A 26,839-nucleotide genomic window follows, 5' to 3' on the forward strand; every position below is an offset into this window, starting at 1 on the left:
AGTTTCTTGTGTTTGGTGAGGTCCCTCGGCATTACATCCTGTCTTATGGAACCTACAGAGTATCATAGTAGAAGTAAAGAAAAAACCCAAGTTTAACTTGATCCTTCGCATTGTGTTTCAGCTTGTGATGCTGTATATCAACTAAGCAGTACTGTACCAGTGATCATGGCACCCCCTAAAGATGGCACATGGACCAGTGATGTGAATTGTGAATACACAATCACTGCGGACACCTCTTGTGTGCAAGTCAGTGCTCTGTCATTTCATCTGTCCGATCCGGATGAGAACAACACTTGCTCAACTAGCTTTCTTTCGGTGAGTAAATATTGAATAATAATCGTAATAATAATAAAAATAAGTTATGGTGGTGGTTATCGAAAGCAGTGGGGAAACATCTGGACGAAATAGGGACAAATGTAAGAATAGATGTAATGAATGTAAGAAGGCGGCGCTATTGGGAACAGCAAGGATCCTAAGAAAGACCCTCGAGATCTAAGGCTATGGGATGCAGCCTGGAGGAGTTACCGGCACAAATGAAAATAGGATCTTTCTTTTGCATGCTGTGATAAGATGGAATAATAAGAATTGGTTTTATATAGCACTTTATACACCCGAAGGGCATCTCATAATGACCCCTGGTCACTTTGCCATTCAATTATTTCCTTAAACCATTTCAGCTCCCTGGGGAGTATACAGCCTGTGCAACAAATATGTGCTAATCGGCTAAATCAATCACAAGAACCATCTCTGCCCTCACAGGTACCCATTTCCCCATGGGTGGAGAGAAGAAATTGTAGTTAAGTGTCTTTCTCAAATTTGTTTACGAACTTGTTGCAGAATCGAGTTATGACTATTTTGCACTAGCACAAAAGTAATTTGAAAATGAATTCAAGTTTCAATTGAATAGAATGAAATGTTATTCTTGACAGTTTACGGATGGCGTGTACGACATGTACAGTCAAGAGTATTGTGGATCTACAGTCGCACCAACCTTCCTTTCGCTGACACCAAATGCAACTGTTGTCTTCTCATCTGATAACTACGAACAATCCACGGACACCTTTGCACTATATGTCCGTACTGCTGCTTGTCCATCGTTCATGTATAGGGCAGGACAATTTTCACAGGTAAGAATAAGCCTACTGCAGCATTATATTTATTTGAGCTCATCAAGCCTTATAACTCCAGTCGAGCTGGTCTTCATTCAGCAAGTCAACATCTTCTGCTGGGGAGACAGATCTTTCCGTACTGCTGCCAACAACCTTCCTCACATTGTTCGCTCTATGTCACCTTTAGCTCCTTCAAAACTTCTCTTAAAACCCACCTCATGTTAATTGCCTACAACGGCACAGTTTTTATTCTGTTAATTGTGCCTTTTTGTCGCACCTTGAGAGCCTACTTGTTAGGTGGATATGTTGCGCTTTACAAGTATTATATTAATAATATCAGATAAAATTGAAAATTTGTTCATTATAGTGCTCCTTGTCTTGTGGAGGCGGCACACAAGTTCGAGATGTAACCTGTGAGAGAACCGACTTGAATGTAGAAGTACCTGAGATTCTTTGTACAGATGCTCGTCCAGATGATTCAAATGTCTGCAATGATTTTGAATGTCCTCAAGGTACTGCATGTATTCCTTTCCCATCACACCAAACTCGTTCTCACTATGTTCTGAAAAAAGTAGTCTTGGTGCAGGAGACACTAGTAATGTGCGCAGCTAGGGGGGATCGCGATGGTTGAGTGATAGTGTGAATAACAACGTCTTGCACCAAGACTACTCGCTCTGCTTCTTGGCCATATGTGTGTCAGCATGGATTGGTTGTCAAGAGATACCCTTGTATCTCCAGCTCAAACATGTTGTAGACACATCCTTCGTAATTCAGCTTGCCAGCTGCGGGAAAGGGAGGTTATCCCCCCCCCCCCCAAACAAAAAAATAATAAAAATAAACAAAAAAACAAATATGACAAATGACATAATTATTATAATATGTTGGTAATTTAATTGTTTGTTTGTTTGTTTTTCACACAGAGTGTGATCGAGTTCTGACGGAGAACAATCCCATCGTCCCACTGACTGCCCCTACTGCTGCTGAATACCAAGTCAATGCGACCTGCACCAATAACCTTGTTGTCCGTGTTGACTCCTGCGCCAAAATTGACATTTTGTCAATTGACATCGAGGAGTCGGCTCCAGGTGTTTGCGATGGTGACTATCTTGAAGTGAGTAACCCCCCCCCCCATCCCCCTCTGAGGCCATCATCATAAAATAGACCTTAACACACATAATGTCATACCAGTAGGGCGGCCTCATGTGTGTTTCAGTTGTTTCGTCATCGTTTTACCCCTAAGATGGCAGCTTGATGATATATGGTCTATTCTTGATTGTGCCATTTTGGGAGTCAATGTCCCCATGTGTTATACAATCAATCATGACACTCTTAGTTGGGCTCCTTGGCGGCATGTTTAAATCTTCCCTGGTCTTTATGCAGGCAGCTTACTATGTTGTGGTCTCTGGGCCAGCATATCTCCTTACGACACTGACATAGCTCAAACACTGTCTTCCCCTCAGCTTCACCCCTTGAGTGTAGTGGCCCCTCTATAAAAACTTATAGTTTTTTATTATCACAAATGTCAACTCTAGAAAGTATTTTCTTATTTGAGCAGATCACATTCTTTTATCTGTTGATCCTAGTGTAGTTTGTTTATTATTTAGTTTGTTTTTGTTTTGTTTTCAGAATTTTGTAGCACTTTTGCATTTCGTTCCTTTGAAAAATACACTAAAAACTTTGTCCTATAAATTTAGGAAGTGATTTAATTATACATTCTAAATATCTATTTCTTGAATAGATAATTGATTCTAGTTTTCCAGAGCTTAACTTGAAACTTTGTGGTCAAGTGGCTCCCACTGGAACCTGGAGATCTCGCTCAAGTATTGTTAGAGTCGTATCCGCCACTGACGCAACGGACAACCAGCCTAACATGTATGTCCTGAACTATTCATTCGATGACGCTTGCCCGACTGGATCATATTCAACTACAGCTTGGTCTGCGGTAAGATGACGTTTTGTATTCGCTTTTTAGTAATAATAGTAAAAAATAATATAATAAAAATAAACATTTTTTTTTAAAGCACGTTATACACCCAAAGGGCGTCTCAAAGTGCTTCAAACATTAGTACCCTTGGTCAGTGGGCCATATTCATTCCTTAAACCTTCTCAGCTCCCTGTGGAGTATACAGCCTGTGCTGCCAAATATGTATCACACTATTATGCTAAATCAATCACAAGAACCATTCTGCCCTCACCCATCTGGGTGGAGAGAAGCAACTATAGTTAAGTGTCTTGCTCAGGGACACAAGTGTCACGAACTTAACTCAAACCCTCAATCGATAATTATGAAAAATTCAGAAGTGTACAAATTACATTTAAATGGTAAACAAACACGTTATAAACCAGATCAAATAGCATTCCTGTCAAAAACTAATTCGCTGAAGTACCTGTTTAAGGATTAGATGCAAATTTGTCTTATATTTAACACTTCCCCCACTCACGTTGCCTGTAAAAATTTAAAAGCACTTTATAGTCATCATCATACGTCAGTGTTTAGTAAAAACCAAAGATATTATTTACTCTCTATGCAATTATGAAAGTGTAATTTTATGGACGTCTTGAACAGTTTTTTTTTCATAGAGCAATTTGTTGTTTTTTGTTACATTGAGCCGGAGTCGATCTGCATTGGTTTTTTACGCTTTATACATTTTTCTTTTCTTATTTTCTTATATTATTATTTATTACATCTGTGACCCTAAGTTGATAAAAATTGCTTTACACTTTTGCTATTAGTGCTCAGTATCATGTGGAAGTGGAACTAGGTCCAGATCCAGTCAGTGTGTTCTTCCGGATGGTTCAATTGGCCAGTTCTCAGATTGTCCTGGTATACCACCCACTGTCAGCGAAGCTTGCAACATGGGCGCGTGCCCAGAGTATTATTACAATACTGGAGACTTTTCTGATGTGAGTAGTGACTTCCTTTTTTTCTTCTAGCTATGTTGTTATTCCAAGCTTTTGAAAATCAATAATGTGTATTTTTGTCTGCAAGTATTCCTGCACCAGCAGCTGAATAGCTTTCAGGTCGTTAATTATTTACATCAATGATCTTCCCCCTAACATTTACTTATTTTCAAGGCACTGGACACCTTTGGTAATTGTCAAAGACCAGTCTTCTCACTTGGTGTATATATGCATAAAATAACAAACATGTAAAAATTTTGCGAGAGAATAATGGAAGAAAAAACACCCTTGTCGCACAAGTTGTGTGCTTTTAGATACTTTGAACTCGGGACCTCAACTGAGGTCTCTTATTCAATTCAAATATTTTCGTGTGAAATTACTTTTTTTTTCTCAAAAACTGCGTTACTTCAGAGGGAGCTGTTTCTGACAATGTTTTATACTATCAGCAGCTCTTCCGTGCTCGTTACCAAATAATTTTTCATGTTAACAATTATTTTGAGTAATTACCAATAGTGTCCAGTGCCTTTAATCAACTTAAACCTGCAGGGCATTAGTCTAAACCGTCTTGATGATCAAATGGACCCTCCATTTATAATTGGCGTTGTATACAGATACGATTCAAAACTAGAGTTTGACGCTAAAGGGTAAACAGTAGCAGCAACATTGCAATTAATCTTGTCGAATAAATAATAACAATAATAGTAATAATCATGGTGTGTCTTCATGTGAGGACCAGCAGTGGTGAGGTCAAATGAGGTCACATTCACAAGACCCTTTTTAGGACTTATATTCTCCCTACCTTAGTCTGACTTCTGGTTGTATTTCTCCCTTGGAAAAATAAGAAAAGCTGCAATGAAAAGGCCTAAAAAGTTAGCCTTGGTGCAATTCCCCCCCCCCCCCCCCCGGACCAATAATCATGCCCGAGTCCATCTCCAAACAAAATAATGACTGATTGAATTTGTTGTTTCAGTGTTCAACAACGTGCGGCGCTGGAACTAGCACCCGTGTCGTTACGTGTCGTGCTGTGGCTGATGATACTGTTGTGAGTGTCAACCTTTGCTCTGACCTATCCACACCAGAAACCACAATGGCTTGTAATCTTCAACCGTGTGCTGACTTTGGTATGTAACAAAAATCTCCTGAAATAATAATAATAACAATAACACTTTGGGCCTAAATACGCTTTAACGTGCATAAACCTTAAATTACAAAAAGATGAAAAATAACAATAACTGTTATATAGCGCTTCATACTGGCGTTTCTACGTGCAAAAAACTAAAAGGAAAATTACTGAATTGGTTTTGTTAACAAAACAGTTGTTGTCAGTGTAAGCACATGATGTAATCCACCGTAAACACCATGCTACAAAGATGAACAACAATAACAATAACTGTTATATAGCGCTTCACACTGCCATTTAAGTGCAAAAACCTTAAAAAGAACAGTACAGAATTGGTTTTTGCAGACAAAACTTTTGCTAGCAGTGTACACACTTTATGTAATCCACCATATACCAGTACATAATTTTGGATTCACCCATATACACTGATCTGTGTTAGCACTGTATACTCAATAATTTCCTGAGCTCCGTGAACAAAAATCACAGGCATATTACTCAATTTGTGTTCTTTTTTTCCCTTTTAATAGTGGTAAATGATCCATCAACCACAAGGGCTCTGGTATTGGGGGATACTGGAACCATTACGAGCCCAAACTACCCGAGCAATTATCCTGATAGTTTGAATGGGGAGCTTATACTGACCTATGAGGCAGGAACAATACTCAAGATCACCATCAATCAATTGGCCCTCGTCTTTGATACTCCTTGTGCAAATGGCGACAGTATAAATGTAAGTCTTTCATATTCGTCTTTCATATTCGTGTCGTGACCGGAGAAAAAGCTTTCGCATAAAGACACCTAATTCATTTGAATCTGAACTGCTGAAGTGGCATCACTTGATTTTGATTTTACCACGGTCGATTTCAGAAAGAGTTAGAACTAGTCCTAGGAGATATTAAAGCTTAAGGTTAGGTTGGGACAAGTAACTCGTCCTAACTCGAGATAAGACAATTCTTAACTCTTTGTGAAATCCACCCTGGTTCATTTGTGTACTTATGGATGAGAATGAAACAAGGCTACTGGGACCGGGGAAGAAACCCTAGTCTGAAGGGTGCTTCGAAATGGTAGACCTGAGTAGTCAGCCAATGGTCTACTAGCCTGGGTTAAAATAAATGACCTTGGGTTTAAATTATTGCATACTTGAATTCACTTATTGCAAAACCTGACCCAATGGAGTAGTAGTGTGTCATTCAGTGTCTTCCCTGGCTTAAGCTTCGGCTATGGCCAGCTTTGGCTATGGCCTGCTGTGCCTATGACCAGCTCCCCATGGAGGCGCCTTGTACCCACGCATGCTACGTGCGCTCCCACCAGTCCCTCCACACCCTTCACTGCAGACTGCTTCCCTCCACAAAGAGGCTCCATTTGCGGCAGACATACATCATTCAGTGTCTTCTCTGGCTTACGCTTCGGCTATGGCCAGCTTTGGCTTTGACTGTACTCAGCTGTGACAATGTGGAGGGAGGAATAGAACTTTTTAGCTACCGCTGAATCTGTTTAGTTTGGTCATGGCCTTTACACTAGAAAGTTACTCAGCTGTCCATTTCAAATGCATCAAATCAGTGAGTAGCTTTTCTTCAACTTTGTATGAAAAGTGCAGATGAACAGGGGACTTGATTCTCACACCAGATGCCTCAAGTTTGTTGTTAACAGCACAATGTGGAGAAATACATTTATGAAGAAATCTCTCTCCAAAATATGACACAATCTTTATTTTTTATTTTCTGTCAACAGATTTCTTCAGGCACCAGTACTTTGGCCATTTGCTCAGCACTTGTGACCCCTTCAGATTGGTTCAGTAGCCCAGGTGAACTGACAACAACAATCACTTTCACAACAAGTGCAACCAACTCTGATATGGGTTTCAGTGCCACATATGAGGTCCTATCCAACTAGAGTACAACAGGGCTGTGTGAGGAGTTCCTACCTTTTTGCAAACATGATTTTTTTTAAGTGTAACAAAGTCGTAAGCACAAAAACAACGGCAAATAATTAGATACAATAGTTTGACCTGGGTTTCGATTTCACAAAGCAAGAAAAATTATTGTAAGACAACTGTTCAATATTACTACAAGTATTGTGACATCACACTTGACTAAACAATTGATTTGCAGTTTAGATCAATCTTAGCTCTTGATGAAATCGGCCCCAGAATGAGTTATGACCTTCTTGCACGATTAGCTTATTAAATATTTTGTACTCCAAGAGTTATCAGGAACACATTTGTCTGTCAACAAATGAAATTAAATCTGACGTTTAGAGTAGACATAGACAAAAACTTTTATCCAAATAATGTCCAATTAATCCACAAAAATGTATATTTTGTCTATTAATTATTGCGCTTGGTAGTCGTGGGAAACCCTTATCAAGGCTCCTGAATCCAACGCTCTCTAAAAGTTTTTTATAACTTCAAGCAAATAATTAAAGAGTAGATTAGATTCACCAGATTTATAAACTTCTAGTCTTATTTTTATTATAAATCTTAACCCCAATTGATGTAAACATCTATATATATTTTGTGATTTGTACAATTAAAAAAAAATTAAATAAAGTCAGTTTTACTGTGTCTGTACATGCATATGGAAGATTTCCTGCACTAGATTTATAAATGCTGGTAAATTTTGTAGTATTTATTGAACCAAACATTCCTCAAGTGTTGTATTGTCAACAAATTACATTCCAACAGGCTCAACAATATAATATGACATGAAATACAAAGTTGTCTTTCCTCCAAACAAGATTGGTCTAGTCTTGAGTTTTTCTTAGTAAATAACTTGTAACTATAGTTTTTTTCCAGAGGAAACACGGGTCGAGTTCACTGACTAGAACAAAATAACAACTTTTATAGCAAGGCAAAGTGTACATTTGATTAGAACTGATTTTTGTCTTCATCTATTAGACATTGAATTGTTGTCAACATTTACTCCATCATTTTTAAGTGTAGTGTACAATAGTTGATTACTTGTGGTATTTTTTTATAACCGGAATATATTTTTGTGTGTACTTTGTAACCTAAAAATAATAATAATAATAATCAGGCTTTGGTGTTCGAGACATTTTTAATAAAACAAAATAAACATCAACGTGGACTACAGTTATTTTACTTTTTTAAATTAATAACAGAAATAATAATAATAACAAAAACTAGTTTTTTATATAGCGCTTCCAACATCATTACCACTGGTAACTGGGCCATCCAATTCATTCCTTAAACCATCTCAGGTCCCTGGGAGTATACAGCCTGTGCAACAAATATGTGCTATTAAGCTAAATCAATCACAAGAATAATTTGCAGGTTCCCGTTTACCCCTTGTTGGAGAGAAGCAATTATAATTAAGTGTCTTGCTCAGGGACATAAGTGTCATGACCAAGACTCTGCTTAGCAGAAACATCAGAGCTTAAGTTCAGTGTTTTTTTCCTGCTCGGCCATGACACCCTACAGTGCAATAATTGGCAGTAAATTTTAACTTAAATTGTGTACTGTAGTTGCAAGAAAAGCCTTGTTTAAATGAATTGGTTAATATTTCAATATGAAAAGAGCACAACAAACTTCAAAGAATCGGTAAATGTTGGTGGATTATTTTTTAGTTCAAATTAATACTTGTTAACATCCCTTCCCTAATATGTGACAAGTGAATAGAAGAAAAAGCATCACTGGTTAATACAATTGTTTAAGTTTCTATTCCTTTTTTAAAATTTTGTCTTTACATCCCTCCAAAAATTGATATCAAAAAGACCGACCCAGCCAACCCACCGCAAACGCCTATTATAGTAAATCGGGAGTAGACGCACCTAGATAGTTTCTTAAATCGGAGACAGTGGATCGTATAATTTTACAAGGAATTGTTTGTAATTGAAGTCTTGTGTATGCCGCATAACGATGACATCCCCCAAATGAGTAGTAGTAATCTCCGCCTTGTCTTCCAGTAATCCATAAAATATCAACAGGAGGGACTTGATCTCGTTGCTCTGGATCCTAAATTGGAAACGTAACAGGACGATTAATATTTATAAGGTGCTATTCCGTCAAGATCACAGGCCTTTAACTTCACTCTTTAAGGGGCACAGCAACTTTCCTCTGGTGAGGGGCAGTCGCTTTACGAGGACAATTTAAATTTGTGTTGGAACTTTGCAAAGGGCACCACGGCAAAAGCACAGGGCACCACACCAATTGCTGTGGGTGCTGTGGGTTATTTTGAGGCCTTAGCGCATTATTTTTTTTTTTTTTTTTTTTTTTTGGTTATGCAAGTTGCCCAAAACAAGGCTAAAAGCCACTCTAGGTTAAGGGCTACAAGGAAGAAAACATAGACATGCAGAAACTCGGTGGAGCTGAAGGTAGGAATTGACATTCCTCTTCATAGCGCACTTGAAAGCAATTAACATGGAAAAAGGCGAGTCTTTAGAACTTTATGAAAAGTAGTTTGAGTAACGGATTCCCTAACAGTAGGGAGATCATTCGAAAGCATGGGCCCAGCTACCCTTTTTTACCGAGAACTTTGTTTGCTTGGGGAACATTCAAGCGAGTGATGTCAAGTGTGGACCGAGGAAATCGTGGAGGAGTGTAATATGACAGTATAGTGGAAATATATCAAGGAGTAGTTTTGTTCTATAAGCTTTAAAAACAAGAAGAGCAATCTTAAATGGATTCGTTCTCGAATCGGTAGCCAATGAAGTTCCATCAGTGAGGGAAGAGAAAAAATGTAAACAGGTTTAAAAGCACTGGACACATTTGGTAATTACTCAAAATGTATAAGCATAAAAATGTACTTGATAATGAGCAACAGAGAGCTGTTGATAAAAACATTGTGAGAAACTCCCTCTGAAGTAACGTAGTGTGAAAAGGAGGTCATTTCTCACTCAAATATTTGAATCTTAGGACTTCAGGCCTGAAGTCTTTCTCAGGCGTCTGAATGCACACAAATTTGTTCAACAAGGTAAGGGTGCTCTATAAAGTATTAGTAGACGCAATTTTCGTCTGCACAGTTTTTCTCATCGGTGTTCTGTCATTTTTGAGGTGGATGGAAAAAAAAACTAATTTAGAGGTCTTATTGGAGCAACAAAAAACGACAATTGGCCTAATCCATACTTGTTGAAGCGCCGTCACACGGTAAAAAATATGGCAGGTTGGGATTCCCATCAATGGGCAGAATGAAAGAGTCTGTCGCCATTTCTCAATACCTTTATTGTTTCCATGAGTGAAATGACTTGGGGTTCATCTAACTCTGATGGGAGGGGACGTATAAGATGCTTTATGGGGACATTATGTATTTCAGCAATATGCCCAGCGTGGATACTGGCGGTTCCCTTTTCACTGCTTCCCTTCTCATTGGTTCCCATCTCATCGGCCATCTTATTCAAACTTGCGGAAAGAAAGCCTGTACTATAGGCACTGGACACACGCTGGAATTGAGAGAGAATAACATTCAAATTTTTCGTTATCGGTCGTACGCAACTTGTCATTATCGATCGGTAGTAAGACTGATATTTATAACAAATTTCGCCCCAAAAAAAACACAGTGCCCCATTTACTGGGTCCAGGTGTACTAGACTTCACTGTTTGTATGCAACTAGAACTAATAGACACTTCCCATGAAGAATGTAAATTGCACATAGCGCATGCGCACTAACATTTTGGTTGGCAAAATAAGGGAACATTGCACTGTTTTGTACACGGCTAATGGGTGTGTGACGCAGACGCGATTGCGCGTCTGCTTAGTGCACAACTCTATGGCGTTTGCCAACCAACAGGGTCTGTACGCATGCGTGAATGTGATTAGCATATTTCACGGGAAGGGTCCATTGAGGTTCGCTCCGCTATCGCCTCCATGATAGCGGATCGAACCTCTTATAGTTCTTCGAAGTTCTAGGACTAGGAGTATTAAGTTGGGACGAGATCTATCAATATCATCTACTTCTAAGTTCTAGATAGATAGAATTAGATTTAGAAGTTCTATCTTTAATAACTTAAACAAAATTATTTAAGAAAACTTGAAATTTATATACTAAATTGCAATAAATGTTGCAAAGTATAAACCAAATTAAAGGATTTTTAATAAGCATTATTTTTTATATATAGGGATATATCCCTATAAAAATACTGCTTATAAGAAAAGAAAAAACTAAAAGTGCCCCTTCCCCCTTAGCTTAGCCCTGCTACCTATATGATCACAGACTCCCTAACTAAACCGTCGGTATAGGACCACTGACTGATGTGCCAATTATTTCTTTCATTTCATTTGTAGTGTCGTCTACATACAACTTACCCAGACTTGTCCACACAGCAAAGTTAAACTAAAATATGTAAGGGATATTTTTGGAAGAAATTCAGGTTTAAGAATCTTTGAAAAAAGTCCCCAAATTGACATTATTCGCTATTTTGTTCAACAACAAAATGCAGACGACATTGACTTGTCTTGCATCATCGTCGGAAGTTCTTTCGCTGTCAAGAATTGCGATTGATTTAGCTACAAAATATCCTATACTGTAGAATATTCGCCGGCCCGTTCCCACGACAAATCTTTGAGGAAAGTTTTCCGGGCCCTTTTTTCAAGTAAGTTTCGATTATATTCAATTATGTGAAGAAGGGATGGCAATTACAAATAAACAAACAATCAAGGATGTTTTTTATGTGTGAAAATTTGGTAAATATGCTGAAGTTAAACAACAATGGCACGATGAGGTCGATCACTTTTGAGCAAGAGGTTGATTCGTAATCGAACGTTAGATGCGGATACCCTTTCGAGAGCTCCGTAGTTTCATTTTATAAAAAGTCAGTCGTTCCTGTTGATTTGTGTGCGACGGAGTGTGCAAAATGGCTCTACGGGTAACTCTAAATCATGCGTTAAAGGTAGGTAAGTTTTGATTGCTTTGTCTGTTCAAATGGTGGTTATTTTAGTTTTAATGACAAAGTTAAAATAAAGGATTGTGAGATAAAACTATAGTGTAAAACTACATGACAATTTACATTATTATGTAATGGAAATTCACACTGTGTGAGTGAGTGCATGGGAGGTGTCAACTCGACCTTTATGCCAGCTGTGTGTTTCGGAAACATGGATGTTTTGTCTTTTTCCCAAGAATTACCCCTGCATGGAACAATCTTCCAGTGCCTGTTGTCACTTGCCCCGCTCTCCCAGTTCAAATCCACTCTTAATCTATCCTAGTTGCTTCATCGGTCAAAACGCGTGCGTAATCTTGGCGTGATCAGGTGATATCCCATCATGGGACTTTGCCGAGTAGCGAAGTAGAAGTAGCCGCACCAACATCTACAAAAACTGATGGTTTCAGCATGGTTCCTCCATGGTTCCTCCATGGTTTCAGTAAGGAAGGTGCGGTCCGGTATGAACCCCGTCCGGTAGACCATCAGATTGGCGGACTGTCTCTCGCAACGTAAAACCAAAACTTTAAAAATTTCAACACACCACGAAGTGTAAGTGTTATTATTCTTAAAAAATTGGAAAGATGATTTGAAAAAAAAAGAACATTCAGTTTTTGATTGTGAACAATTTTCCTGTTATCCTACTGAAAACACATGACACCAGGATAAAACAGCGTATTCCTGTAATTTTGAGAATAAATTCAGAAGAAAATGTCTGATCCAATTCAATGACAATGTTATTGTTAACGTTTTTATAATAATGTTATGATTAATATTATTTAATGTAATTTTACGTGTTGACTGTTCCTGTTTGTTGGACTTTTTTAAATAGTAAAAGTAAAAAAAAATCAAAAGAACAAATTATAATCATCTCCCTTTTTAGAATTTTTTTAAATAACTTAAATGGTCCCTAGCCTAGCTAGCTAGTATAGTTGCGATAACGTAAGAGGAGGGTAATACGTTATCGCAACTAAGCTAGCTAGAGACTTGTTGTAGCATAGTCTAGAACTTTCAGGGTAGTTGTAGTGGCGAAATCTTTCTCTATTTATTAACTTACATTTTTTTATGTTAACTTTTATACAGGCCCTTACCAAGTCCAACCAGGTTCCTCGTTCATCAAGGGTGTTTTCTCGAAGTCGTTCATCTGAACCAGATCCCGAGTCTGCAGTCCAAAGACCTGGTCTAGCATTTGGTACGACCAGAGTTCAATGTCATTAAAAGCTATTCAGAAGGAAATTATGCTCAGCTAACATATAGTATTAATGCGTTGTGACTTTGACCACATGAGGGTGCTCTCTATGGTATTTTCATCACTTTCTGTGGGCATTGTGTCAAGTGTGTTGCTCCATAGTTTGAAGTTGCTTTAGTCTTATTGTCCGTGAAGGCTACAATGTCTGTGGGTATGAATAAATATACCCCCTAGAAGTGATACAAATAATGTTGAGAGCGCCCTCACACAGTCAAAAATACAATGCAGTAAATAAAGCAAAACGTTGTTGGGAAGCAGCCATTGAGATGTGTTGGCCCTTTGGACTTTGAAGAGACTACCTTAAGTACTTGTGTGTGAAATTGGGATTGATGTCAAACCTAAGGCTGTATCTGAATCGAGGCTTCAACTATGCCCATGGCTGTGGCTAGATTCTCACATCATCCTGCATTGAAGTATAGGACGGTCTTAGCAAAACCCTTAGCCACAGCTGCAGCCGCTAATTCATATACAGCCTAAATGACAATTTAACATAGCATTTTGATTCATTTTACATCTTCTTTAGATAGACGTTGCTATCGGTAAACACAATCTAGCCGCTTATTTTTGGCCACTTGTCATATAGTCGGGTGAATAATTAATTGGTTAATGGATTTATAATATTTCTTTCTTTCTTTTTGTTGGACTAGAATTAAGTGATGAGCAGAAAGAGTACCAAGAGTTGGCTCGTAAGTTCACCAAGGAAGAGATCATTCCTAAGGCTGCTGAACATGACAAGACTGGAGAGGTAACTAAAATTGTTCAACTGATAGAGGAACCGTTTTAAATCTAATTAAATCAACTTTAAATGGATAGATGACTTGATTGATTTCTTTTCTGAGCAGTACCCGGTGGAGATCATCAAGAAGGCGTTTGATCTCGGATTGATGAATTCACACATTCCGGCTTCAGTTGGTGAGTTCTGATAGTATAGTAACCAAGCAATCTATTTCAGGGCTCGAATTTGGGGGGGGGGGTGGGGAAATCCAAAAGACCGCAAGACTTGAATCATGTAACATATACCAGAATTTTGTGTACAAGACAAGAATTGAACAGAGTAAGAAAAAATATCTATACAGTTTCACAATTGAACTGTTTGAATTAAACAAAAAAATAAGATATGAAAGTTTGCTGCCATGGGGACTTGCATTGTGTAAATAAGCCCTTCAGAGTACTGTACCAATATTGAAGTCTGAAACTTTATCAGAGTCAAGAAATTGCAATTGGAAAAACCATACAGAGTTACCATTGCTTTATTTTGATTGTCGCAACTTAAATAATACTAAAACAAACTTGCACAATTTCCTACACAGACAAATCTGATTTTGATTATCTTCAGTAAAAAGAGGTCAACCTAGTTTCAGGCCTGGAATTTCATCTTTGAGAGGGCAAGGCCATTTTCATTTTGCAAAGGGCACTTCCTTTTGACATTCTTTAAGTCTATGGAGAACTTTTGATGAGGCACCAAGACCAGGGACAACAGAGGCAATGGCCTCCCTGGCCTGCATAGAATTCCAGAAATTTAGTTTGCTGGAAATTGTTACAGGTGTTGATTGATGTATTAAACCTTGATTGAACAATACAGGTGGACTTGGTCTGGGTATTCTAGACTCATGTATAATTGCTGAAGAGTTTGCCTATGGATGTACAGGGATCCAGACAGCCATAGAAGCCAACTCCTTAGGGGTGAGTACAGGGCTAAAGGTCTCAGAGATTGTGCAAGACAGTCTTAATTGTAAAGCAAAGTGTGATGTCACAGCTTTTCGCTCACAGTTTAGGTTTTTGTCAACAACCTTTAACATCCTTTGCCATGGGAAGGAGTCCAGAACGTCATGCTGCTGACATCAAGCTTGGGTGTCTGTCAGGCCTGATACTTCACGGAGGCAACTGAGGCAATTGCCTCCATGCCCCCTGGTCCATGCCTTGGTCCCCTTAAAATGCTCAAGTAGAAATTTACTACTTCTTCATAGGATGACCATTACAAAGTAGAAAATGCCTTAGTGCCCTTGCACTTTCAAAAATAAAGCATACAGGCCTGGTCTGTGACAGTGATCTGCAAATCTTTGATCTGGTCTGTAAATCTTTGTCTCAAAAGCCGTAAGAAAATTGTTGATTTGAATCACTGATCAGATTGATTTAATTGATGTTTCAGCAAATGCCGGTAATCATTGGCGGAACTAAAGAACAACAGAAGAAGTACCTTGGTCGGATGGTGGAGGAACCCCTGATGTGTGTAAGTACTTTGATTTAGGGAAAAAATAGTAAGCTGTTGGAAATGTAAAAATTAATTAATGGCCTCCAGTTTTGCCATTAGACTTTTATCATGCTGTGACCGTCTGGCTTAAGAAATGGTACATTCATTCAAGTCTTCAAGTATCATGTCTGTACAACCAACTAGGACATAAGAAATGGTACATTCATTCAAGTCTTCAAGTATCATGTCTGTACAACCAACTAGGACATAACTCTTAAACTGGCTTAAGAAATGGTACATTCATTCAAGTCTTCAAGTATCATGTCTGTACAACGAACTAGGACATAACTCTTAAACTGGCTTAAGAAATGGTACATTCATTGAAGTCTTCCAGTATCATGTCTGTACAGCGAACTAGGACATAAGAAATGGTACATTCATTCAAGTCTTCAAGTATCATGTCTGTACAACGAACTAGGACATAACTCTTAAACTGGCTTAAGAAATGGTACATTCATTGAAGTCTTCAAGTATCATGTCTGTACAGCGAACTAGGACATAAGAAATGGTACATTCATTCAAGTCTTCAAGTATCATGTCTGTACAACGAACTAGGACATAACTCTTAAACTGGCTTTAATGTGTAATGTGAGGTTTAGAATGTCAAATGATTGATCTCGCTTAAAGGTACTTGACACCTTTGGTAATGGTCAAAGACCAGTTTTCATCTAAGTTGTAAGAGAAAAATGAAAGAAAAACAACACAGAATCAAGTCCTGTGAAATAAACATTGACTTGAATTGATTGATTTGAATCGAGTTACGACCTTGTTGCACTGACTCAACGATATTGTAAACTTTCCTGCAGAAATCATTCCACGACAGTGTGCAAAGAAAATGTGACCTTAATTTTTTATGATTATTTGTTAATTTGATTTGAAGGCCTACTGCGTGACAGAGCCAGGGGCAGGCTCTGACGTTGCTGGTCTGCGAACCCGCGCCGAGAAGAAGGGTGACGAATACATCCTGAATGGTGGCAAGATGTGGATCACCAATGGCGGGCATGCTAACTGGTACTTTGTCTTGGCTCGTACGGATCCCGATCCCAAAGCATCCACGGCTAAGGCCTTCACTGGATTTATTGTGGACAGAGACAGTCCTGGTGTGATTGTTGGCAGGAAGGTATGACTAAATAAACAGGCATGTGGTTTCTCCGCTTTTAACTGGAAATCGGGGGGGGGGGGGGGGGGCGTTTGAAGGGGGAAAAAATACAAATGTATAACTAAGATCAAATTCATGGGAACCTGGGCCCATTTCAATCAATAATAAAGCTAAATAGAGCTGCTAGCATGGTAGTTAAGTTGGTAACCATGTTCTAGTTTGCACAATTTTGCTTTTTTGTGCTTTAGATGCTCTATGGAATTGGGGCCTGAAGCTAAAACCATATGGAACACCCTAGATTGCAGAGTAGGGCTTTTTAAACACAAGATAACTTAATGTAGGCAGGCGTCACACGCGCAACCTTTCACGCTTTGCGCTCATAGCTCAGGTTTTTTTTTTTCAATGGCCTATTACATCCCTCCATTAATAGGACTCTGAGGTCACATTGAGTGACATGATGCACTCATTTCTCATTAGGTAGAGTCCTCATAATTTCATAGTTGAGTTACTTTTATTTTTCTACTTTTTATAATATTTGGGGGGCTAATCATCCTTACTCGCAGCTAAGAGCTGAATTGCGAAGGACGCAGCTACAACGTGTTCGAGAAGCAGGCATGCAAGGGCGCCTTTGGCTGCCAGCCACATCAACCCATAATGACCACGGAGCACAGCCAAGATCGAAAGTGTTTGATTTTTCCCGAGGGAGGAAAACCGGATGGTCTGGAAAACCCCTCGTGGCACAGCAGAGAAACAACGCACAAATCAACTCACATATGGCCCCGGCCGGGAATCGAACCGGGGTCACATTTTAAGGACTCCATTTAGTAATTTGTAGTTCAAATTTAGGAATGTTTTTATTTTCAAACTGTTGCCATCTTGAATATGTAGGCAGTTTTTGGGTGCTGTTAGATACTTAGTATTATTGTTATTGTAACTATTAATAATACTTAAACCTCTTCACATCAATACAAACAAACAAATCTGGGCCCACTTTAAATTACATTTGATTTATAAGTATCCTTTGGAAGAAGTTACTACGACGTTGTATTTGATTTTTCCTAGGAGTGGAACATGGGTCAAAGGGCGTCAGACACACGAGGCATTACATTTGAAGATGTGAGAGTACCAAAAGAGAATGTTTTAATTGGAGAAGGTATGGGTTTCAAGATCGCAATGGGAGCATTTGACAAGACCAGACCACCGGTAAGAAAGTTTCCTTCTAATACCATCCCAAGACTCAATTTCACAAAGAGCTAAGATTGGTCTGAACTGCAAATCACTCTTTAAAGCTCTGGACACCTTTAGTAATTGTCAAAGACCAGTTTTCTCACTTGGTGTATCCCAGCTAAGCTTTATCCCAACCCATGCATAAAATATCAAATCTGTGAAAATTTGCCCTTATTTGGTCATCGAAGTTGTAAGAGAATGAGAAAAAAAAACCTCGCTGCTCAAATGTGTGTACTTTCAGATGCCTAATGAAGTCTTTTATTAGATTCAAACATTTGAGTGAGAAATTATCTCTTTCTCAAAAACTCAGAGGGAGCTGTTCTGAGAAGAACCTGTTGTTGACAACTGAACGTTTTGATCAGTTTGCTTTGATTGTCTTTAGATGTATTTTAAAAATTAAGAATTTAAGTTTCAGTATGTCTATGTTTACCCCTCCCCCAACCCCAACCCCCTTCCCATCTTCAGGTTGCTGCAGGAGCTACTGGTCTCGCACAGAGAGCCTTTGATGAGGCCACCAAGTACTCAATGGAAAGAAAGACGTTCGGAAAATACATCTGTGAGGTACACAATTCTCTCTAGTTTTCCTTTTTTTCCTCTTTTTGTTGTTGTTGAGAATTAGCACTATTAAGTTTCCATTTATTGCAAACACCATCGCAAACACACATTAAATGACAATAATAACATTAAGAAAACTGGAGCTAAACGAACCCAGTACAATTAGTTGTTTAAAAATTTCAGAACAATCATTTGGAAAATTTGAAATTCTTACTCTTACGTGCCTGAGGCTGTGGGTGTTTTGGTACAAGCTGCGTCAACTGTTAGGGTCTCTATTATAAGAGTCAAGTTAAACAGGCAACTTAGTGGAAACTAAATGCGCTGGAGACACTACAGTAGCACAAGAGAGATAATCTAACAATGCCAAACTGTCGCTGAAAAAAAATTTGGAAAACAAAGAGTTGTTTTTTCCTCTTCTTAGAGATTGCCTGGAAATGTTTTTAAATTGCCACATGAAGTGGTTCGGTTAATTTTATATCATCCATAAGAATCTAATATACGCTGAGTTTGTGTTTGCTTTTATCTCCCTTAGCACCAAGCTGTTGCCTTCATCTTAGCTGACATGGCAATCGGCATTGAGACTGCACGCCTGATGACTCATAGAGCAGCCTGGGAGACCGACCAGGGAAAACGCAACACGTATTACGCATCCATTGCTAAGGCATTAGCAGCTGATGTAGCTAACAAGTGCGCTACGGATGCTGTACAGGTGTTTGGCGGGAATGGCTTCAATACGGAGTATCCAGTGGAGAAACTGATGAGGGATGCTAAGATCTATCAGGTATGTTTTTAAAAAAAAAAAAATTTTTTAAATTCCATTCAATCAGGTAAGTTATTGATCATGTACTTGATGCGAAAAAGGTTGGCTTGTGCGTAAAGCGCTCCCCTCTCACCAAGGTGACACTGGTTCGATTCCCGGCCAGGGCCATAGGTGAGTTGAGTTGTGCGTTGGTACTCTGCTGTGCCACGAGGGTTTTCCTGACTATCCTGTTTTCCTCCCTCGCGAAAAATCAAACACTTTCGGTCTTGGCTGTGCTCCGTGGTCATAATGGGTTGATGTGGCTGGCAGCTGAAGGCGCCCTTTCATGCCTGCTTCTCGAACACGTTGTAGCCGCGTCCTTCGCAATTCAGCTCTTAGCTGCGAGTAAGGATGATTAGCCCGCAAATTATTATTATTACATAGGCATAGGTCCGCAATCCAGTGGACCACCAGAATGTTCTACTAGACTGCCACATTGTGACAAACTACAGGAATTTTCCTACAAAAGAGTTAGTATTTCTAACGCTCAAATGAAACACTGCGTCGGTTCAACAGACCGGCCGATATATGCCCACTGGAACAGTGCACACTGATGATGCCAAAGCTTGTAAACCTCTTGAATTAAACATCGGGGCCCAATGTCATAGAGCTGCTCAAGCACAAAAATAAGCTAAGCAAAATTGTGCTTACATTAAGTCCACCAGCCAAAACATCATGTCCCATGTACAATTTTTGGCCGGTAACCTGCTCATTATTACTAAGCAGGGATTTATTAAGCAGTATTTTCTGCTTAGGCAGCTCTATCAAATCGGCCCCTTGGAGGTACTGTGTCTATAATTAGAGGGAACCCAAGCCCACTAGCGCCAGCTATTTTTCATAAATTTGAACTGATTTTTCTTTGCATTCAGATCTACGAGGGTACAGCCCAGATTCAGCGCGTCATTATATCCAGAGAGGTGCTGACAAAGGCTAAACAGATGATGGGATAGATTGGTTGGCTGACCAACAACAGATGAGGTCTCTGTGCTACATTCTCTGCCGCTGGGGGTGCACTAACACGACTAAATGACCAAAACAACCATCCAGGAGTGTGAGAGAGAGATGCGGAATCAGCCATTAACAGGTTTTTTAATGTTTAACCCAAACAGTCCCAAAGCCTCATAATTCCTATCTAGGAAGTTGTCCAACTAACTACATTTATATAGGAAGTCATGCTGCATGCCCAACTAACAATTCGTTGGCTCAGGACTATGTTCTTTTGTGCAGTTTGTATGGATTTCATAAAATTGCTTTTGCATATTTTGGGGCTCCTGTAAACAGAGTTTATTAATCAAGAGTAGTCTCAATTGTAGGCAAAAAGAAACATTCAGTTTCTAAGAAAAATATTGACTTGCATATTTTGATTTATTTTTTCAAACTTATACACATTTATTCACTTAGCGACCTTTAGATTATGAAATTACAATTAACGACCTTTAAGCTCTGAGCCAATGAATTGATAATTATTTGAACAGGCATACCAATCTCATCCGAGGCAAAACACAAGGTGTTGATTGTTGAGGTACCAAAGAGTAGAGGAGCCTTGAAGGGTTATGCGAGGGTCTCTGCCAATAGACATCAGTAGGAATAGTGTTGAGATCATTAAAATTCCCTTTCAGGAAGTTTTGTGACTTTGACGGAGCGAGACTGCAGGTCCATTTCAAAAACAAGGGCCCAATTTCTTGGTGCTGCTTGCTGTGGAATTTGGGGCTTCGAAAGACACATTTTACAGGGTGCCGTAAGCACAGAATTGTTATTTGTGACTGGTTGCCCGACATCCCTACCAGGGGTTACTGGCAGAGGTATCGATACAGTGCACTGCCCATGGTAGCAAGGTTAAGATTGTCCAATTTTAAAGATGTTTTTACTATTTAAAAAAAAAGGCAAATGAGCAATGCAAGTTAAATGATTTTCCGGACACTGTGTGGTTATTAAAGGTTTGCACGATTTGGACATAAACACTTGACTTATTTCTAAATTTATTTGGCTGCTTGATTTTGTTTGATTTATTTTATTTTATTTTATAACTAATTGAGGTATATTATTCAGTGTACTTTAAGCTTTCAGACTGTGTGATAACATTAATAATTTTGGGAATTTTCTTGAAGGGATTTTTTCAACAGTTTTTTTTTTATTTTAAGTATAAAGTATTCATTTGAAGAGTAAACAAAACTGTATCATACAAATGTTGCTGCCAACAACTTTGGTATTTGTTTTATTTACTTTAAATAAAAGCTGTGGAGCAGAAGGAATTTACACAAATTTGAATCGGGAGGTTGTCCTCAATTGGTAAATAATTAAGGAGACACTTTGTATTATGCTACTGCTGGTTTATTTCAGTGCAGGTTTTTAAATTTCTCCCAAATCCAGCAAAAAAAATTAAAATACTGTGAAGAAGCCGTAAAGTAATATGTCGAACTGAGGTAACATTTCAGCAAAATTGTTGATGATAAATGGAGGTGTACAGGATTTTTTTTTTCATTTTAGTTATTTATTTCTTACCACACATCAGCCGTCACTTTTGAGTTTTTACAACAGTAGGGAATACAAGGGTTTGCAATACAATAATTATATTTTTGATTTGTGATAAGAGTATAGTTTTCACACTAGGGTAAATTTAGAGCTTCTGTGTCCCATATCCAATGAGGCCAAAGGCCGAGTGGGATATGGAATGCAGATGCATTTTATTTTTTCCAAACTATTATACAGGATACATGATGTGTGTTCCTAGACTTTATGACTCGCAGTCACCTGTAATACATCAGTGTAGCGTACATTGCACCAAAGAGCAGCACAAGTAAATCTTGCAACATTTTTTAGTTTCTTAGCACCAGTACTGGAAGATGGAAGATATATAAATCAAGACGATCACAGAGAATTACAGTTCTAACCTTAAAATTGTTCCTGTTCACAACATTTACACAGCAGTACTCTGTAAACAAAGACCTAATTTGCCTTTTGATCACCAAATTTGCCTGCATTGGTATAAAAGGCATCGCGATTTTAAACACGTGTTTTATTAATTAAGGGCTAGATGTAAAGCTTAATTGGCGTAACTCTTGTTAACCGATGTAAACCACTTCACTCTTGATGTAGGGTCTGTTGTCCACAGCGGAAAATATGTGGCATTTCTCATATGGTAAGTTGATTGCCTTTCGTGTATGTGCACAGCAGATACAGACAACTGACTGCTCTGCTCAGCATTCCCCTTGTTCTATAAATCCTCGCATATGACACCACAAGTCCAAACAGTCCTCACCAAGGCCATAGAAAACCTATCATTGACCTTGGCGCTGGCGGCAAATGCAAGGGGTATTATGTTTATCCTAAAGCAATGCTGAAACCAGAGCCCAATTTCATAGAGCTGTTTAATCACAAAAAATACCTAAGCACAATAAAATATTGGTTATCCGAACTACCATGTCACATGTACAATTTATGACTGGTATCCTGCTCATTTCTGCTTAGCAGACAATTGTTGAGTAATATTTTCTGCTTAACCATCTCTTTGAAATTGGGCCCAGGCTACATCCAGAAGCCTGGTCGCCCTGTACCCCCCCCTTCTCATCCCACCCCAATGAGCTGCCTTCTTTTTACCTCTAGTCGAGGGCGCCTACCCAAATACGTCACGCGCACAAGTTCTATTGAATAATAAACAACAATGTAGCTAAATTGTATCAAACACAACCACACATGACTTCTTTGAATCTAAAGTTACATGTCCGAGTTATCTGATTCCATACATGGTTTTCCTCTACCGTTTAGATATCAAACGAACTTTCCGATGTTGAATGCAGCTAAAGTCAAGCAAGAACTGAGACCAAGTCCCGAAAGACTTCGATAATGATCTTCAGAGATGGATAAACTACTTCATATACAGCGAGAACAATCTACATGATGTATTAAGCAGGTAGGGTTTTTATAGTTTGCTGGGGTTCGTCTTGTGTTGGATGAAGGCGAGAGGCTTGGATACCATACAGTCCGGCGACAAGGCGGGGTTGCGGACTACGCCCAACGCGATGCCAATACGCACAGCCAAGGATGGAGACCTCACCTTATCCGATGGGTTAGGCATAACCTGTTCATGTTGAAAGAGAAAAAGAAAATTTAATAAAGTGTTTGATTTCACAATTGAAGATAATCGGATAAAATTTCACTGGAAATGTACCTTGTCAAGTTTATGTCGATGAATGAGACCGTCAGTACCAACATCAAAAGTAGAGAATGCATCAAAATATCTAAGAAAAGAGAAGAACAAAAATGATGTGAAATACATAAAGAGTTGAGTACACTCCAGCCTTGACATTGGTGGTAACAAGTGGAAAGAATTGAAGTTTATTTGTTGAAATGATCTTCCTGTCGAGGGAACTCGGCAAAGTTCCACAAGGGGATAAAATGCCAAGCTAGCAACAGCTAATCTCTCTCATAAAAACGATGGTTTAACGTCTACGATCAAGAAGTTGTGATTCAGTAACTAGACAACAATCCTTATTCTAATCATTGTGAAATCAGTCGTTAGCTCGGTAGAGTTCGAACCCACAACCTTGTGATTGCAAGTCCTGCAGTCTAACAACTGACCACTAAGTTCTCCATTAGTGTCGGTTCACTTTTTCCTTCTTGGAATTCTGACAAATAGACTTCCGAGCGACCAACCTGTGAGGGTGATTTCGACGCCAAGGTCTGATGATGTAGCTGTGAAGTGGTACTCCCTTTATCCTCCATCTTGCCTGGATCTGATCCTGATCCAGATCAGCGGTGATCCGTAACACCTCCATGCTTGATCCTGTCATGTAAGTGGTTCCGAGGCTCTTCATGGACTGGAGGCAAGCCTTGTAGGCCGGCAGCCCTCTGTGAGTTGGTGGGAAAAAAATGTTTAAAAGCTCTGGCCCGCTACTCGTGTACATCCATTTTCATAAAGTAATTTGAAACTTTGCATGACGGCAGTATAATTAAGAAAGGTTTGTGGCAGGACTGTATGCTTTGTTTTTGAAAGGGGAAGGGCACCAAGGCATTTTCTCTCTGGTAAAGGGCACCCTATGAGGAAATTGTAAATTTCTACTGGAGCATTTCAAGGGCACCAAGGCAATGACCAGGGCATGGAGGCAATCGTCTCCGTGAACTATCAGGCCTGTTGTGGTTATACCATGTTAATATCTCTTTTGAGTAGTGTTGGTTCTAAAAACCACCGTTTTTTTTTCCAGAACCAACACTACTCAAAGGAGATAAGTATTTATTGATTCACCTTGTCTTGATTCTCAGGATTCTGTTGTCGAATTCTAGTGTGTCTGCGTACATACTGAAGTCATGAGGTTCCTGTAGGAAGTTGGGCAGCTGAAAGAAACAGATGTAAGATCAAAAAGTGAATGCGTAAAGACACATTAAGAAAAGCAAATATTCAATCAAGCTTAAAGAAGTACAAAAATTGTTTGGTCGAGAGATTACACGCCTCAAAATGTAAAGAGGATTCACACAGGGGCCCTGGGGTCGATTTCACCAAGATGGTCCTAAACTTAGGGCTAGTCTTAGGTTCATTTAAGGGGTTACCGGTTATTAAAAACTTAAGGCTAGTCCTAAGTTAAGACGAGTAAGACTAGTCTAACTCTTTGTGAAACCAACCCCCAGGAATACTAGAGAGGTATGGACACAAGAAGTTTGACGTTTATTCCTTTCAGAAAGGGCAAAAGGGAATCTGTTTGTGGAGAAAAATCCTGAACATTAACAGGACGGACTTACTTCGTTGGACAGCCTCTCATGCATGACTAGAATCTGTTCCTTGCTGGGTCTATGGTTATTCTGATCAGGTGGGGTTAGAATGTCTCCATGATGGGAGGGATGAACACCAGCAGTGGAATCTGAACGATCATTCGCCGATGATTGAAGGTTCGGCTCTGGTACAGAGGCCACCATTGGAACATGGTACACTTTACTGAAAAAAAGACCAAATATGAACCCTGAATTATAGCCTTCTATCCTGGAATTTTATCTTTGAGAGGGCAAGGCCATTTTCATTTAGAAGAGGGCACTTCCATTTGGAAATCTTAGTCTATGGGGAATTTGTGAAAGGGCACCAAGGCAAAGATCAGTGCAACAGAGGCCAGGGCCTCCACGTAATTTCATGCCAGGCCTTCATCAAACAAAACATTTTACTGTGGTGAATATCAACTATTGTATAAATCAAAGTGTAAATGTTTTCTAATTTCAAGTCTATTTTCTGGGGGTATTCCCCCCAGGATTTTTATTTATTAATTTATGTATTTTCATTGAGGGGAGGGGAATTGCTGACTACAGATGAATTTTGAAATATCTGTCCATTTGTTTTTGTTTTTAATCCTTGGGTGGGGGGGGGGGAGATATGGATTGGCTTACTTGAAATACAAATGCGCCCTCGCTTGACGTCCTGTGGCTTCCGATAAACTTTGAGGTTTGAGTTTTTCGACAGAAGGAGCGTCTGGTTTGATAAACCTTGAGTTATTAAGCCTTGGATTTAAGAAGTCCCTTTTGACATTAAATGGATTTAGTTTGTGTAGAGCATCAGTTGGGGCAGTGTGGACGAAATTATCAGAGCTGTGATTTGTGATTGGCTGGTTTCGAATGATGATGTCATCACTGCATTCTTCGCGTGGTTTGGCCGCCGTCTCGAGGACGCTCTGGACGTGCATGGTTGCAGAGAGTCTGCGTAGCGTCGCTGTGATGTCCCTCAGGCTGTCGTGGACTGGCAGTGTGGACGTCAACATTGACAGGACATGATTGATGGTGTTACCTTCAACCCGGACTAACACAGGCAGCTCTGCTTCTTTAATGTCTTCTTTCAATCCTTCCTGGTTTGAGATTGCGGATCCTTCAGAGGATTCTTGCAAGCACATGAGAGATGTCTCCCTCTTGTCCCAGTGCAAAGAGCGAGATCGGTGTTGGCTAAACAAAGCTTCTTGACTCATTGTCTCTTTGCTGATCATGGCTGGCCTCAGCTTTGAGAAGTAGATGTGCAAGGTGGAGTGTTTACCCCCTCTATTAAACGAAGACGTTCCATTTGCCCGACTGCTTCCCAGCTGGGATGCGAAGCACAACCCTCTGGAGATACACTTTCCTGTGCTGTGATGATACCCAAACTCCTTGAAAAACAAAACATACCAAACAGTTATCAAGACAAGTCAAGCCACACACCACCAGCTAAAAATCTTCAATTCCATCCAATTCCAATGTGTATTTTTTGTAATCTCAACTCAACATTTTGTAGCTTGTTTCAACTTACTTACTAATACTAACAGTTTAATTAAACATCAATGTGTATGAGGCATAATGAGGGGTAGGCTAAGCCTTAAGGCAAAAGATCACATCCTTCCGCCCCTCACAGTCCGCCCCGCCTTCTTTTGCAATTGATTTATTTACTTTCTTTCATATCCGATGCAAAAGCAAGGAACGTGTAAAGTTTAATTTCATTCATCATTCCGGACACATTGACATCAAATTTGTGTAATCGCTGAATATACTTACAGCTGATGAGCAAAATCGTCTGACAAATGCCATAGTTGCCAATATCTGAAAGCGTCTTGCAGAATAAAAGCAAACAAGCATTTTAGCAGCTTCACAAAGTTTAGAATCACATCGCGAAATGATCCCGGTGTTTATGCGCGATTCCACAAAATTCTACACGGACA

At 39.3% G+C, this 26,839-nt stretch overlaps 4 protein-coding genes across 4 annotated transcripts in view; 2 read left to right on the plus strand and 2 right to left on the minus strand.

The window, feature by feature from the left end:
- Positions 1-8,165, plus strand: part of LOC117302896 — a 42,933-nt gene extending 34,768 nt beyond the window's left edge. The window contains exons 49-57 of the mRNA XM_033786865.1: positions 122-315; positions 930-1,127; positions 1,477-1,621; positions 2,030-2,220; positions 2,848-3,051; positions 3,843-4,013; positions 4,981-5,131; positions 5,658-5,860; positions 6,862-8,165. Of these exons, the coding sequence (XP_033642756.1) occupies positions 122-315; positions 930-1,127; positions 1,477-1,621; positions 2,030-2,220; positions 2,848-3,051; positions 3,843-4,013; positions 4,981-5,131; positions 5,658-5,860; positions 6,862-7,023 (1,619 nt within the window). The 3' untranslated portion in view covers positions 7,024-8,165. The remainder of the gene's footprint in view (positions 1-121; positions 316-929; positions 1,128-1,476; positions 1,622-2,029; positions 2,221-2,847; positions 3,052-3,842; positions 4,014-4,980; positions 5,132-5,657; positions 5,861-6,861) is intronic.
- Positions 8,166-8,219: 54 nt separating this feature from the next.
- Positions 8,220-11,573, minus strand: LOC117302901 (sulfiredoxin-1-like). The gene is made up of 3 exons (XM_033786870.1): positions 11,391-11,573; positions 10,306-10,527; positions 8,220-9,103 (listed from the first exon to the last, which is right to left on the minus strand). Exons 1-3 carry the CDS (start codon positions 11,490-11,492, stop codon positions 8,894-8,896), a joined length of 534 nt encoding a protein of 177 aa, XP_033642761.1. The 5' UTR covers positions 11,493-11,573; the 3' UTR covers positions 8,220-8,893.
- Positions 11,574-11,885: 312 nt separating this feature from the next.
- LOC117302902 (medium-chain specific acyl-CoA dehydrogenase, mitochondrial-like) lies at positions 11,886-21,143 on the plus strand. The gene is made up of 11 exons (XM_033786871.1): positions 11,886-11,974; positions 13,088-13,196; positions 13,901-13,998; positions 14,096-14,165; positions 14,836-14,936; positions 15,403-15,483; positions 16,385-16,624; positions 17,666-17,806; positions 18,296-18,391; positions 18,918-19,166; positions 20,054-21,143. Exons 1-11 carry the CDS (start codon positions 11,939-11,941, stop codon positions 20,132-20,134), a joined length of 1,302 nt encoding a protein of 433 aa, XP_033642762.1. The 5' UTR covers positions 11,886-11,938; the 3' UTR covers positions 20,135-21,143.
- A 1,492-nt stretch (positions 21,144-22,635) lies between these two features.
- Positions 22,636-26,816, minus strand: LOC117302903. The gene is made up of 7 exons (XM_033786872.1): positions 26,676-26,816; positions 25,551-26,293; positions 24,918-25,110; positions 24,427-24,515; positions 23,838-24,032; positions 23,353-23,422; positions 22,636-23,262 (listed from the first exon to the last, which is right to left on the minus strand). Exons 1-7 carry the CDS (start codon positions 26,754-26,756, stop codon positions 23,104-23,106), a joined length of 1,530 nt encoding a protein of 509 aa, XP_033642763.1. The 5' UTR covers positions 26,757-26,816; the 3' UTR covers positions 22,636-23,103.
- Between the last annotated feature and the right edge of the window lie 23 nt (positions 26,817-26,839).

Source organism: Asterias rubens, chromosome 19 (genome assembly GCF_902459465.1).
Source record: "Asterias rubens chromosome 19, eAstRub1.3, whole genome shotgun sequence".
NCBI classification, from domain to species: domain Eukaryota; kingdom Metazoa; phylum Echinodermata; class Asteroidea; order Forcipulatida; family Asteriidae; genus Asterias; species Asterias rubens.

Bases quoted from the DNA above. Each gene is read 5' to 3' on its own strand.
- LOC117302901 (XM_033786870.1), bottom strand. From the start codon at position 11,492: ATGTCAATTTGGGGACTTTTTTCAAAGATTCTTAAACCTGAATTTCTT. The intron at 10,528-11,390 runs GTAAGTTGTATG...TCTCAATTCCAG, and splicing joins TGCTGTGTGGACAAGTCTGG to CGTGTGTCCAGTGCCTATAG. The intron at 9,104-10,305 runs GTATTGAGAAAT...TTTCCAATTTAG, and splicing joins CACTCATGGAAACAATAAAG to GATCCAGAGCAACGAGATCA.
- LOC117302902 (XM_033786871.1), top strand. From the start codon at position 11,939: ATGGCTCTACGGGTAACTCTAAATCATGCGTTAAAG. The intron at 14,937-15,402 runs GTGAGTACAGGG...TTGATGTTTCAG, and splicing joins TAGAAGCCAACTCCTTAGGG to CAAATGCCGGTAATCATTGG. The intron at 17,807-18,295 runs GTAAGAAAGTTT...TCCCATCTTCAG, and splicing joins TTGACAAGACCAGACCACCG to GTTGCTGCAGGAGCTACTGG.
- LOC117302903 (XM_033786872.1), bottom strand. From the start codon at position 26,756: ATGCTTGTTTGCTTTTATTCTGCAAGACGCTTTCAGATATTGGCAACT. The intron at 26,294-26,675 runs GTAAGTATATTC...TTGTTTTTCAAG, and splicing joins GACGATTTTGCTCATCAGCT to GAGTTTGGGTATCATCACAG. The intron at 23,423-23,837 runs GTTGGTCGCTCG...CTCTTTTCTTAG, and splicing joins CGTCGAAATCACCCTCACAG to ATATTTTGATGCATTCTCTA.